The following is a 13,597-nucleotide window of genomic DNA, read 5'->3' as shown; positions in this document are numbered from 1 at the left end:
TATTACATCTAATTTTACTCAATGTTCTTATTAAAAAAATAGATTTTGATCTACGATTATTTTTCGTTCAATATAAAAATTTAGATATAAGTAGATGAAGTTATTATCATATACTATTATATTATATGTATACATTATATAATACATAATACATATTTATATGTGTATATATTTTTTCTTTAATGATATATTTGTAAAATGTGCTGAATAAATGTATGAAATTTAATATCAATATTTAAAGAATTTTAATACACGTGCGTCGTTGTTATACGATTGTTGAAATAAAAATCACAAAATTTTATTGTAACGAATGTTTAAACTTAATGATAATTTAACCATTTTAATTACGACAAAATAACGACTAATAATTCGTTGTCACTCGTTCGCTATATATGTTATAAGTAGCCAGTGTTCTAATAGAGAGAGAGAGAGAGAGAGAGAGAGAGAGAGAGAGAAAGAGAGAAAGATTGTGAAGTACGAAATTTCTTTCGTTGTACAGCGAATTAAAAAAATGGAGGATGCTCGTAGAAAATTCTCTTTTCAACTGGAAAAATTCGTCTTCACGACGATTAGTGCCGTGCGGTGCGCGTAAAAAATTTCGGTGTCACAGGCATTGTTCTTTTCTATGCGAGTGCCAGTATGTTCGCATGTTTTTCGCGTCAGCTGAGGACGAATATAATTGCAAGATACTCCTCTGATGCTCTGGTTTAACGAAAAGCATTAATTTAGAGTGTTTCATAGTTTTCTTGAAAAGTGAAAGAGAAAGAGAGAGGAAAAGAAAGAGAGAGAGAGAGAGAGAGAGAGAGAGAGAGAAGTACACGAACGTATAAACTTTTTTTTTCGTGCATACCCATGTTTCTTTTGCGTAGATGTAAAAAAAATAAATTTCTTTTCGCATAGTAGATGAGTGGACAGAAAATTACGTGTTTGTACAGTATTCTACAGTTAACAGTTAGTTAATATTTTTTAGTCTGTACGCAATTTTGTACTCGTCCCGTACATTATATAATACTCATAACAATACTATATTATCAGAATAATCTCATCATTATCGAACTTCTAATAAAGGGATATGATTTATTAGTCGTGTGAAATTAACGATAAATGAATATAAGTTTCATCTCGTTAAACTTAATATTTTTACTTTCGAAATTTATACAGTAAGAAGGAGATATTTTTGAGAATTTTTATCATACGTAGTATACACTAACCATAAACTTTATAAATTTTCTTTCTATTTCTTTCTATTTCTCTCTCTCTCTCTCTCTCTCTCTCACTCTCTCTCTTTTTCTTTTAAACGATCCACGATAATTTCCGTACCGGTGTCACGCTCGATTGAATTTCATGAGTATTTTCTCGTTTAAAGCTTTCACATGCATTCAGCTGGTTTAAAAATTCCTCGATCCCCATGCATCCGTTCTCGAATACACTATTTTTCTCTTCGTTTCCCGTTTTATTCTGACTCGCTTGCCTTTCCATCTCTTCCCCTTTATCCTTGTCTCTTTCCATCTCGTCACGTCGTTCTACGACAGAGTAGTGGTTATAATTGCATCTGGCGGTCCCGTTGGTGGCACGTTAACGAAAAGCATTAATTTAGAATGCTCTGTGGTTTTCTTCCCAGACAAGCAAATACTCATACAACTCCCATATGCAATTAACGGCAGGCTCGTTTTCCCGCGATGAGCTACGACGAAACGAGGAAATAAGAACCGGCGAATGAAAAGGAGGCAAAATGGTTGACAGCTTTTCTTCTCTTAGCTTCTCTCTCTTTCTCTCTATTTTTATATATGATTATATGTACTTATTTCTCTCTCTCTCTCTCTCTTTCTCTCTCTCTCTTTCTCTCTCTCTCTCTCTCTCTCTCTTTCATTAGATTCTCCTCTTTCCCAACTGACAAAGCTTCCAACTCGAAATGATATGAGAGAAGATGGAAATCTAGAGGAAAATCGCGATCGTTGCTTGGAATTCAATCATTCGTACTTACACATGCCACCCATCTTCGCGTTGTTATCGCCGTTGAATCGTGTCTTACAGCAGACAAATAATGATTGTACATAGCACGTAGAAATGAATTTTATTATGTCTAACGTTTCAATTCAGATCTTCTTTTAAATGCAGACATCGAGAAGATTTCATTTTCGAGTATTTGCTTTTCACGTTTTAAATTTAATAGAAAATTCGTTCTCTACTTATGAATTATAAAAAAGCTATTTAAAATAGAAGAATGCTCGATAATAATAATACTACTCGTTCGTAAATTATCGGATCACATTGATTTTATTTTTACGTTTCGATTCCCAAGAGTAGTTACGTTCTCAACTATTTATCTGCTATCTGGTTGCGGCACCGGGCAAATACCCCGTTCGCTAATTAAGAGTGGCCAGAAGAGCTTGAGAGAAAGAGAGAGAGAGAGAGAGAGAGAGAGAGAGAGAGAGAGAAAGAGAAAGAGAGAGAGAGAAGCAAACTTTAAAGGACGTCTGATTATTGACTTTCCTTTCAGTTTCTTAATTGCTTTTACAACTTGTGGAAGGATCAACGCGAAGTTTTGCTGCATTTTTGTGACACCAGGAATGCTTTTCACGATTTCGATTTTACAATTGACGTTTTCAGAAACGAATTCGAAATTGCTTTTGATCGAATAAAAATCCTTTCTCTTCTTATTCGTTTTCTTTCGAAGTAAGAAAAAAAGAAAAAATAATGTAATAAATAAAATTAAATTAAAAACCATGACAAAGGATATTTCTTTAGAAAAAAATTCTTCTCTTAGCTTATTGTCGATTTTCGAAACGAAACACATTTGAAGAATACATTTGACTCGTATACTTTTGTTCTTTTTTTTATGACTCACAGTAGTAGCCTGATAAATATTTTAAAGAGACAGTTACGACGAACATAAATGGATCTTATATATATATATATATATATATATATATATATATATCTTCACTCCTTTCTTTATCTCTCTCTCTCTCTCTCTCTCTCTCTCTCTCTCTCTCTCTCTGTCTGTCTCTCTTGCTCTATCTCTTTTTGTCTACTTTTCTCATAGAAAATGCAAAAGGAATGTTTACATCAAGCAGACGTGTTTATTCTTCCTCTTTTACCAACGCAACTACCTTGAAGGCTTCCTAGATTCAGTTTTAGGAAAGTAAAGCAACGCTTTTCAAATTCGTTCCTGGTCGTATTTAATCTCTCGTTTTCATGAATAATAGGAAAGGCAGATTAAAGAAAGAGAAAGAGAAAGAGAGAGAGAGAGAGAGAGAGAAAGAGAGAGAGAAAGAAAGAGAAAACATTGAAGCTGCTCCTCTTTTGTACTAGTTCTCCTTTATATCTTAATGCATTACCGCGATCTATTAATCTAAGGATCTTCATAAAGGTAGTCTCTTCATTTGCATTAAATAACCTATCTACTTAGATACGAAAACATGAAATTGATAACAAAGAGATCTTGATTAAATTACGGCATATCAATTAAGATGCCTCATCATTCTATTATAACCTTTAAACAAATGTTTCAAATTGTTAATTTGGCGTCAATTTACATCGTCATTACCATGGATATTCATTTTCTTTCGGTGAAATATTTTAAACCGAGCAAAAATTATGATATTATATAAATAGTAAGAGGAAATGTTTACAAGTATTACTCGTCTGATATGAGTTATGTACTTCATGAGACATGTTTGAACACGAGAACACGAATAAATAAGTGCGTTTAACTTTGTTTAACGTAGAAATAGCTCGTATAAGATAGAGGTAACAGGCGGGGCCATTAAGCCATCGAAAAAATGGAGGATGGTCGAGAAAAGGTATTACCGTTACCGTACACTCGGAAATAACCAAAGAAAACATTATTCTCCATCTCTCTCTCTTTCTCTCTCTCTCTCTCTCTTTCTTTTTCTCTTTCTCTTTCTTTCTCTTTCTCTCTCTCTCTTTTTCTCTTTCTCTCTCTCTCTCTCTCTCTCTCTCTCTATCTTTTTCACTCTGGTTGTTTAGTAAATCTTCCGAGAGAAACTAACCAACAGCTTCGTCTCGTGAATCTCGTGAGATATTTAACGAATTGACGCAGTTCGATACCACACCGAGATGACGTCTCCTTCTCGAAAATTACTCGAGCAAAAGAGGGAGGAGATCATTATCGAACGACGATCCTAACCAGTCGTGAACTTCGTCATATCTCGATTTTACTTTTAACTTTTCGTACGATCGAAAAATTTTTATAAAATTTACATCGCTCCGAACCTTGGCTCGGTTATTCTTCGATATAGTTTCTTAAATTTTATGATTAATCCAAATTTTTGTGATAATCTCTTAGATCCGCGATAGGAATAACTAAGTAAAGTGTTACTTGAAAATTCTTTGAACGGTGAAACGATTTATTGTTCTTCTTCTTTTTTTTTTTTTATAAGTTTATTAAATCGAATGATTTTTCCTTGAAATACAAATGTAAAGTCATAATAATTTATTTTATTACAATCAGTTGATTTTTGTTTTGTTTTTTTGTTTATTTCTTTATTTTTATTTCATTCGTATTTACTTTTTCTTTTTACTAGCTTTTTCATAGAGTAAATTTTACGAACTAGTAATTGAACGTCATGAGCGTGGCTCCTGTTGAAGTGAAAGAGAGTTGACGAAATCGGTTGTTTCCGTATCTTACGTAGAAACTGGAAGTGACGTACAAAGGATTCAAGAAAATAGGAAAATAACGTTTGGTTGTAGTCTCTTCTCGAAGAGATGCGAAGTTTCCGTCGTTCCTTGAGTCATCTCTTCGTGATCGCATGGTGTTTGGATTTCTTCATCTTATACGCCAACAGTCTCCATGAGGATGTACGAGGAAATTCCACGGAAGTCGAGGTCTCTCCGAGAATGCTATCGCGACAAAAGAGGTACCTGATCTTTCCCGAAGGTAGCAACTTGCAGGTAAATAACGTCAGAAATATATACGTAGTGCATCCTTCTCCTAATTATTGCGGATGTTTCGCGTACCTTCGAGCTTTCACTAATGGTATACAAAGAAATCAAATGAGAAAGTTCTTTTTCCTTTTCTTACTTTTCTTTTATTTTTTTTTTTTTTTACATTTTTATTTCAGTGACGGATTTGAAAATAAACATGAACCAATGTACATAAATATATAAAAATTGGGAAAAGTTTTTTATAAACGATTTATAATACTTTACAAATGAGAATTTGAATATTTGTCACGAATTTGCAATAGTTACGTTATAATTATTTTCAATTATGAAGATACACGTTAAAGATAGAATGAATGTAGGAGAATGAATAAAATCAACGGGGGGAGGGGGGAGGGGAGGAGGAACCCGAATAAATTAAAAAAACTTAAAAGAGATTGAAAAAGGATAAATGAGTATGACTATTCGTTAACATAGATATATCGATATATCTTTCGAGATACGAATCTAGCGCAAAGAGTATAGCGTTTGGAGAAATGGATCGACAGAAAACCGATGGGAAACGTATATCGCGTAGTAGAATAAATACGTACGTAAGAGACTAACACATAGGCACGTATACCTAGATAGATATACATACATAGATATATTTATATATAAATCCCTTTTAGTTAGTATACTGCCTGACTATCGGAGCGTATGGCAGAAACGATGATTTGGTGATGGGTCTGACAGCAGCGTTGGCTTGGGAACTTCCGAGTAAAGTCGACTCCAAGATATCGGATTTACTTCACCGTAGAAGCCGAAGTGTCATGTTCCCGAAGGTTGAAGCTTTCTTGCAGTCGTGAGTACCTCGCGATTTCTAACTAGAAGATTGTTACTTGGGAGTAGAGTTAAAGTAATTTGTCGTTGTCCAAACTCTTGCGAGGGAAAATTAAATTCGCTTCCTTCTTCGTTGTCGTCGTACGAAGAGTAAGAAGCGTCACGGTGAAAGAAAGAGAAGAAGAAGAAGAAGATGATGAAGAATAAGAATAAGAAGAAGTAAAAGATGAAGAAGCACGAAGGAGAAAGACAAAGCTATCAAATACAATTACGTTACATAGATTATATTATTATATATTTATATATTCTATAAGACATATACGAAAGCGCGTGTGTTTATTAGAGGGAGATAATCTTCGTTGCGTTTGCGTCGATGCGTTTCAATTTGCCATCACTTTAGGAAAAGATAGTGAAAAATCGTAAGAAATAAAAGCCGCTTGTCGTCTTTCTTTTTTATTTTCACGGCCGCGATCGCGACTAGAGAAAAGATAGATAGAGAGAGAGAGAGAGAGAGAGAGAGAGAGAGAAAGAGAGAGAGAGAGAGAAAAGGAAAGAAATAGAGCCGACGGAAGCTATCCTCGAGGCAACGAAAATAACGGGAGACTTATGGCGTTGTATTCCGTAGGAAATGGGCCGCCCTTATCCTACGTAAATCCGCGGAGAACTAAAGCAATCTTCCACTGTCGAAGCAACGAGCTTCCTCTCTCTCTCTCTCTCTCTCTCTCTCTTTCTCTCTCTCTCTCCATCTCTCTCTTTCTCTTTCTACCTTTTTTGCATACATATTTCATCTATCTATCTATCTCAATCTCTTTCTCTTTCTCTCATATGTACGCTATATATACAAAACGCATCAAATCGATCGAGCTTTTTCTTCGTGAATGAAAAATGAGATAACGATTTTTCCACGCATTTGAAACGTGTTTGATGTTTGAATCTCTACGTTAGAGGTTCAAATAAGAGAATAATCATTTCTTTGGTAAATACATCACATGGGAATAATGAAGCAAAAGGGACCAATCTCGGGATTTTACGTCGAGAACATGTTTTAATGATTAGAAAGAAAGAGGAAATAATAGCCGTTAGTGAATTCTTAGAAATGAGATTTTTGATTTTAACAATGTTTACGAACCGATCAATCGAAACAACGAGTAATTTTTATTACTAACGAGAAAGTTTCGATCGATTTTCTCTTTTTCTATCCCTTTCTCTATCTATTTATCTATCTACTTATCTCAGTTTTTTCAATTTATTTTATATTTCTCACTTTATATTTCATATATTTATTATATATTTACCGACTATAAAAAATAATGCAAAAATGAATTTTTTCCGATAAATGAATTTTTAATCTTAATTAACCTGTTAACTGTGCTTGATGAATATAGGTACTTGCTTGTTATGAAGAGAAGATAAGTTTTTGTTTTATGATGAGTATACTCGTCATATGAAAATAAAAATTATCTTTTTCTATTTGTATTAAAATATTATTGAAAACTAACAATTATTAATTTGCAAATTTAAAACATTTAAGAATATTTTAATACAACAACGAAATAAAAGAAAACAAAGAAATAACAAAATTCAATATTACATGTTACATCAATTTGACTAATAAAATTATTGATTTTTCAAAGAAAAATCATTTTTGTATAATTCGATTTTACAGAAGCTATATCTTCTATTCTACAGAAGCTATATATTTTACAGAAGCTATAATCTATGTTTGTCACGGAGTATCTTCGTTATCTCTTAATTATTGGGTATAGAACGTAAATAAACAGTTTTAAAACAGATCTAAACAGTTAACGAGTTAAATATTCTCAAATAAAATCGAACTATAACTTTTTGTACGGAATACAATTAGCATTTCGTATTATCTATTCGTTTGCATTTTACATTTCAATAATCGACTTTCTATTGTATATATTATATAACTATTTTGAGTTTATGAAGTATCTAAAACATTAATAAATATTTTCTCTTGCACTCACTCACTGACTTACTCACTCACTCACTTTCTCTCTCTTTCTTTCTCTCTCTCTCTCTCTCTCTCTCTCTCTCTCTCTCTCTCTTCCGTTATATTGTAAAAACTTTTGCGATTATACGATTAATTATTTTGCAAAGAAGTGAGTGAGAGGGGAAATATTAGTTCATTTAATTCAGAGCATGACGTGCTCATCAAAGTTTGGCATAGAAGGGAAGTAGATTTTAAATTAAACTTTATCGGCAGCACTGGTATCGACGGAAGATCCTGCGTAATGAAGGCCCTGTGTGAAGCTGGTCAGAGGCATCCATCTCAAATCGGCAAAGGAACCTTTGTTCAAGAACTCCTGCATGCCATTTTTACGTAAGTTGACTTTTTTTTTTGCTTTTTTCTTTCGTAAGCAGATATTTCGAATTATTTCAAAAAAGTACAATATATAAAAGATTATTAATGACAAAAGATATAGAAAGGTTAAACAGAATATAAGACCCAGTCGCGATTTATGCCAGACAGTTTATGCTTGCTTTTTCACTGGTTATCACTGAACGTGTTCAGGAAGATATTATTGCAGGTAAATTAGTAGATAATAAAACATTCTATAAGCAAGAGAGAAATTTCTTATGTACAGATAAAAATTCTTATTTATTTTTGATTAGCCAAAAAAAATTTCAGAATATTTGAAAGATATCAACCTTGAAATGTGTTTGACACTGAAAGTGTTAAACGGCCTCCCATCTGCTATTTTTCTCTCATTCTCTCTTTCTCTCTCTCACTCTGTCTCTCTCATATTCTCCAATTCTAAGAAAACGCTGTGACAACGGCGCCGTCGCAGGAAGTTAACGTTTTTCTCGAGTTTCCTCTTTTATATTCGCTCGACGTTAACTTCGCTGTATTTCACTTTGCTGCTAGACGTTCGTTTAAAGTGTTTTATGTAAAGTTACGCCGGTCGTTCGTTCGCCTGCTCGTATTCTCCTCGATATCGGACGATTTAAATAAGCAAACGAGCTTCCTCGTTGTGTTCCCTCCTCCATCTTTTCGTTGCACACGCATAGAAATTGTAAAAGTACTGCAAAGAACGCGAAACTCTGATAGGGGGATGGAATACTTCGGTAAACGAGTAAACGAGATCCGGAGGAGCGAGATAACGAAAGAAAGAGGGAAAGGTTGAACAGGGAGCAACGAAATGGAATGAACGAGGGAGGATGTAAGAACGGTAGAAAATTATATTGGTATCGTTTTGCGTTACTGGAAAATATCACAACGAATTTTCTACCAATTAGAAAGATCGGTTGGTATATATTCGTGAAGTTTCGAAAATCCAATTATTTATTGGCCTTATCTATATTGCATTGATTGAGAAATAAGTATTGATCTATTCAAATTAGAATTCAAATTAAAAAGAAAATAAAAGGAAAATTCTTTAAAGATTTCACACAAATATATACAAGGTATTTTGCGTAACGATCGCTACGATTAGTCAAAGTACATACACTTCGGAAGTATTACGACCTGTAACATAAAAATTATTTAAACTCATTTGTAAAAAATCAATTGTTAAAAACTCATCAATATTCGATTGTTAAAAATAATATAATTTTTTTAATAAAAAATTCTGTGTCATCTTTATTATTTTAAATACCACCGTATACGTAACTCAAATTCTCCGAACTAATTCCTATTGGATTTTTGAAAATTAATAGTGTTTATTCAGAGTCAATGTCTTAAATAAATAAATAACAATAAAATATCAATTCGAATCAAATAATGAAGTAGACGTTTGTTTAGATTACCAAGAGACGGTGGGAGATTCGAATGTTCGGAGGATCGACCTTATGAGAGAGCGTATCAGAACGGTGGAAACTGCGAGAAACTTTATCCAACGTGCCGATACTCCATTTACAGTGTGGATCTTTGAGATCGAAGGAGGCGAGGCGAAAGCTTCGTTCGCACGAGAAGAACGTAAGAAACGTGTGCGATGCTCGTAGGAAAAGCTCATACGAAAACCTCGCGCTCGACCGCTCCTCGAATCCGATGGAAAACTTTCTACCAACTAGAGATGTTACTGAAGTTTTTCTGGCTGCAGTCCAATCGACTCGTTGATGGGAAAAGGATAATGCTTTGCCTTTCGTCAAAATTATTCTGACTTTCATTATCGACGAGATCTTATATCGGACCAAAAAGAAAATATATGTACATGTTTTTCTTCTTAACACAATTTTATTATATTTTATTTAACATTCACACATTTAAATAATTACTTATATTTAATTTAATTAAATCGAACGAACGAATGCACTTCATGTCTGTATTTATTTTTTTAAAGAATGAGATGAGGATATGCAAAAAGAGAAAAAAAATAAATATTATTGAAAGTGTTCGTGGTGAATTTAGTTAAATTTTTAAATCACTTGTTTATTCTTCTTCTTTTTTTTTTCTTTGGTAAATAAAATATCGCAAAAGTTTACCTTTGTAAATTCTCTTCATCGATTCCTCTCTTTCAGATATTTTCTAATAAAATCGGTATCCCTCCTCTTATACCTCTTCTTTTTAATATAAGCACGGTTTTTGATCGTATATGTTTTCCAAGCTCCTCGCAAAAAGGCATTGGCATCGTATTTGCCGGAAAACGTACGCAAAGTTCGCCAGGATGTCGACGTCAAAGGCGAAATGCTCCGTGCATTTTGATTTTTTACAATTTCGACCAGGAAATGGCCTCCTACTCGAGAGCTTAGCGAGCTTTATCTTTGATGAAACTTTTGGTTAAAGTTTAACCGAAGTTTATTCGGTTCGCGTTGATCAAAGGAGGATCGATCCGATGAATCTTTTGATCATTGAAAGTGTAATTACCGTTAAAATCTTAAAACGCGAAGAATTTGATACATCGCTTTGAAATTAATTAATTTGAATAATTTATAAATTAGTACAATACAAGAGCGATATTTCTACATGTATTAGGTGAGTTTAACAAATTTTTCTATCCGAATTATAATATTTTTATTATTTTCGATAATATCATTAAATATTCTATAAAAAAGTTGCACGGTATATGAGTATAATGATTCGTTGAATAACTAATGATAAATATGTTATTTGAATTAAAACTATAAGTTTAAGAATTTTTACATTTCTCTCTTTTAAATCTAATCTTTTATCTTAAGATAATCTTAGAAAAAATAAAAAAATAAAAAAAATAAAAGAAAAAATGGATTGTTGTATTACGATAACAAACATATATCATTCGGAGATGAAACAAAATAAAAAAAAAAAATTAGAATGACCTTGAAATAACTTACATTTCGACGTAAAAAATTAAACGGCTAAGTCAATTATCTCTCTTCCTCATATCATATCAACTTTTGTATAAGTATAATATTTTATTATATTACTGAAAAACAATGGAAATAATTTATATGGGAATAAAATTACTAGTTCTCGGCCTGTGAATGTTATTTTATATTATTATATTTTACAGAGGAACAGATTAGAACGTATTCTTTTCGTAAATGAAAAATCGAGGTCAAAAGTCAGAGCAAGAGCTTCGTTATATGGGAAAACATTAAGGTAAATATTTTCTTATTTAAATTTCATTACTCTCGACACGACGGTATTGCGTTCCTTCCAGTAGCTCATTTTTGCAGGAAAGAAAGAGATAGAGAGAAAGAGATCAACTGAACACAAGACAAACAAAAGAAGAAAACAAATTTAGATTGATTTTCAGACGATCGCGTTTGAAAAGTCCGAGCCGACCGATTACGATGTAAATAATTCTCGAAACTAATCAACGATTTCTCCAGCACAGGATCGAACGAACGAACGAATGAACGAAAAGTTTTAACAGCGCGATGCGCTACCTTCTCCCACTCTCATGAATATTCCAAACCGGTCATTATATTACGTCGACGGGCCGTATAATTCATTTCGGTGCGGCTTCGAATAATTTTCGCGACGTTTTGCATTAATAAAATGGCCACTCGACTATCGTCAATTTATAGCTCATTTCGGTGGAGTGGTCCGAGCGTGTACGACTTGATTCTACTTTTTTTCTCGCCTCACCCTCTTATTTGGCGTCAGGTCATGCGTGTGCGCGTAGAAGGATGCGATATATGCGAATTGTCGCACTTCTGTGTTAATGTGACATCAGGAAAATCATTTATTGTAGTCGAGTTTTTTTAAATGATTAGAAAACAGTAAAATGATCCCAGTTGATATTAGGCTTAAAGTATACACATTTAATATAGTCAAAAATACTTTGTACATAAAAAAATTGAAATCGTATAATGCAGTTTAAACTGTATGTCTAAAAAAAAATATTTAAAACACATAACACACCTCTTCAAATTGAGTTATTAGAGATATGCTAATTTGGCAAAATTATGCAATCAATTTATCGAGTTAAACGGTGCTTTTTTTTATTTAAAGAATAACATAGAAACGATATGAATTATTAAAAATATCTACGGAAATAGTTGTAACAAAGTTTATGTTATATTATGTATGTTAGAATTAAACGTAACCGAGAGATTTTTGTTTAACCCTTTTAAATACTTTTAAATATCACTCCAAACGAAGTTTATTTATCACATTTATAGCAAATTGTGTAAAAAAGAACTATTCTGATAATATTATAAATTATTGATAACCTTAATAAATATTATAACAAAATAAGTATTATCAAGTCTCGTTACATTTCTTAATAATGTTAAGGTAAAATTTGTATGGGGGAAAATGATTGATATTAATCATGAAATTTTAATCACTCATAACTTTAATATTCAATAAATCTATTTTATATAGAAATACATTTTATAATGAAATCCATGGTATTATTAATCGAACATATTTATTTTCTGTTGATTCAAATTTTTGTTCCAATTTTGTAACGAAGTCATGAGCAATAAATATATAACGATTACAAGAGATAAATTAATCCTTTGGAAAAGTTTATGTGAGATTATAAAATAAACTTTTTCTTGCAAATTTCATCTCATTTGTGAGTACGTAGGTACATTTAATTAGTGGAAGTATCGCAAGGGACAAATAGAGAGAGAGAGAGAGAGAGAGAAAGAGGGAGGGAAACGATCGATCAGGTTAACCATGCAATAAACCGCCATAAATCGTATTCGACGTGATACAAGAGTAAAGGGTTTAAATTAATATTCATACGCTTTTGAAAGCTTCACCGCCGATTCGTTTATGCGAATTCCACCTACATGTGAGTGCGTGTTCGTTGCTACGACGACAAACGGGGTTGCGAAGAGGGGACGTTGGTGTTAACATACTTAATAGTCCGTTTATATCCACGTGCGATTTCTCTCAGCCTTAATGGATGTTAAATCATTGTTTAGGATCGCTTTACCTCTAAAATCATGAGCGTAAGCACGGAAATCGAGAAACTATTCTCTCGCGGTGTTCCTCTTCTCTCTCTCTCTCTCTCTCTCTCTCTCTCTCTCTCTCTCTCTCTCTCTCTTTTACACGGGTCGGTCCATATTGGCCGACATTAATCGCCGTTAATATAAAATACGTTGAAATATAGAGGAGAGGCATAAGTTGGTATTTAATGCTTTATTCTCGACTATAGCGATAATAGTAGTGGTGTGTGTCGGTAGTGGTAACGATGAGTGGTAGTAGTAATGCAGTTGCCACGAATTTAATATTACATGATTACTCTCTTATCAACTCATTATTATTATTATTATTATTATTATTATTATTATTATTATTATTATTATTAATATTTATTTATTTATTTATTTATTTTATACATTTTTCATTTTTCGTTTTTAACATTTCTTATTCTCTAACAATCTTCGTTGTTCGTTTTTTTCTTTTTGTTTTCGAGAAACGTTTCGAATCGATTTTTTGTAAGTATTTGTTATTCCATTC

General features: G+C 32.7%; 1 protein-coding gene across 1 annotated transcript; it reads left to right on the top strand.

Annotated features, from left to right (window-relative positions):
- The first annotated feature begins 4,731 nt into the window (after positions 1 to 4,731).
- Positions 4,732 to 9,629, top strand: LOC124429563. Its single transcript, XM_046974993.1, has 4 exons — positions 4,732 to 4,917; positions 5,580 to 5,752; positions 7,961 to 8,077; positions 9,500 to 9,629. The coding sequence occupies exons 1-4, from the start codon at positions 4,732 to 4,734 to the stop codon at positions 9,627 to 9,629; spliced, it is 606 nt and encodes a 201-aa protein (XP_046830949.1).
- Positions 9,630 to 13,597: the final 3,968 nt, after the last annotated feature.

This window comes from Vespa crabro, chromosome 15 (genome assembly GCF_910589235.1).
Source record: "Vespa crabro chromosome 15, iyVesCrab1.2, whole genome shotgun sequence".
Classification (NCBI taxonomy): Eukaryota; Metazoa; Arthropoda; class Insecta; order Hymenoptera; family Vespidae; genus Vespa; species Vespa crabro.
The sequence above is the reverse complement of the archived record's forward strand: the minus strand, read 5'-3'. Positions and strand labels throughout refer to the sequence as shown.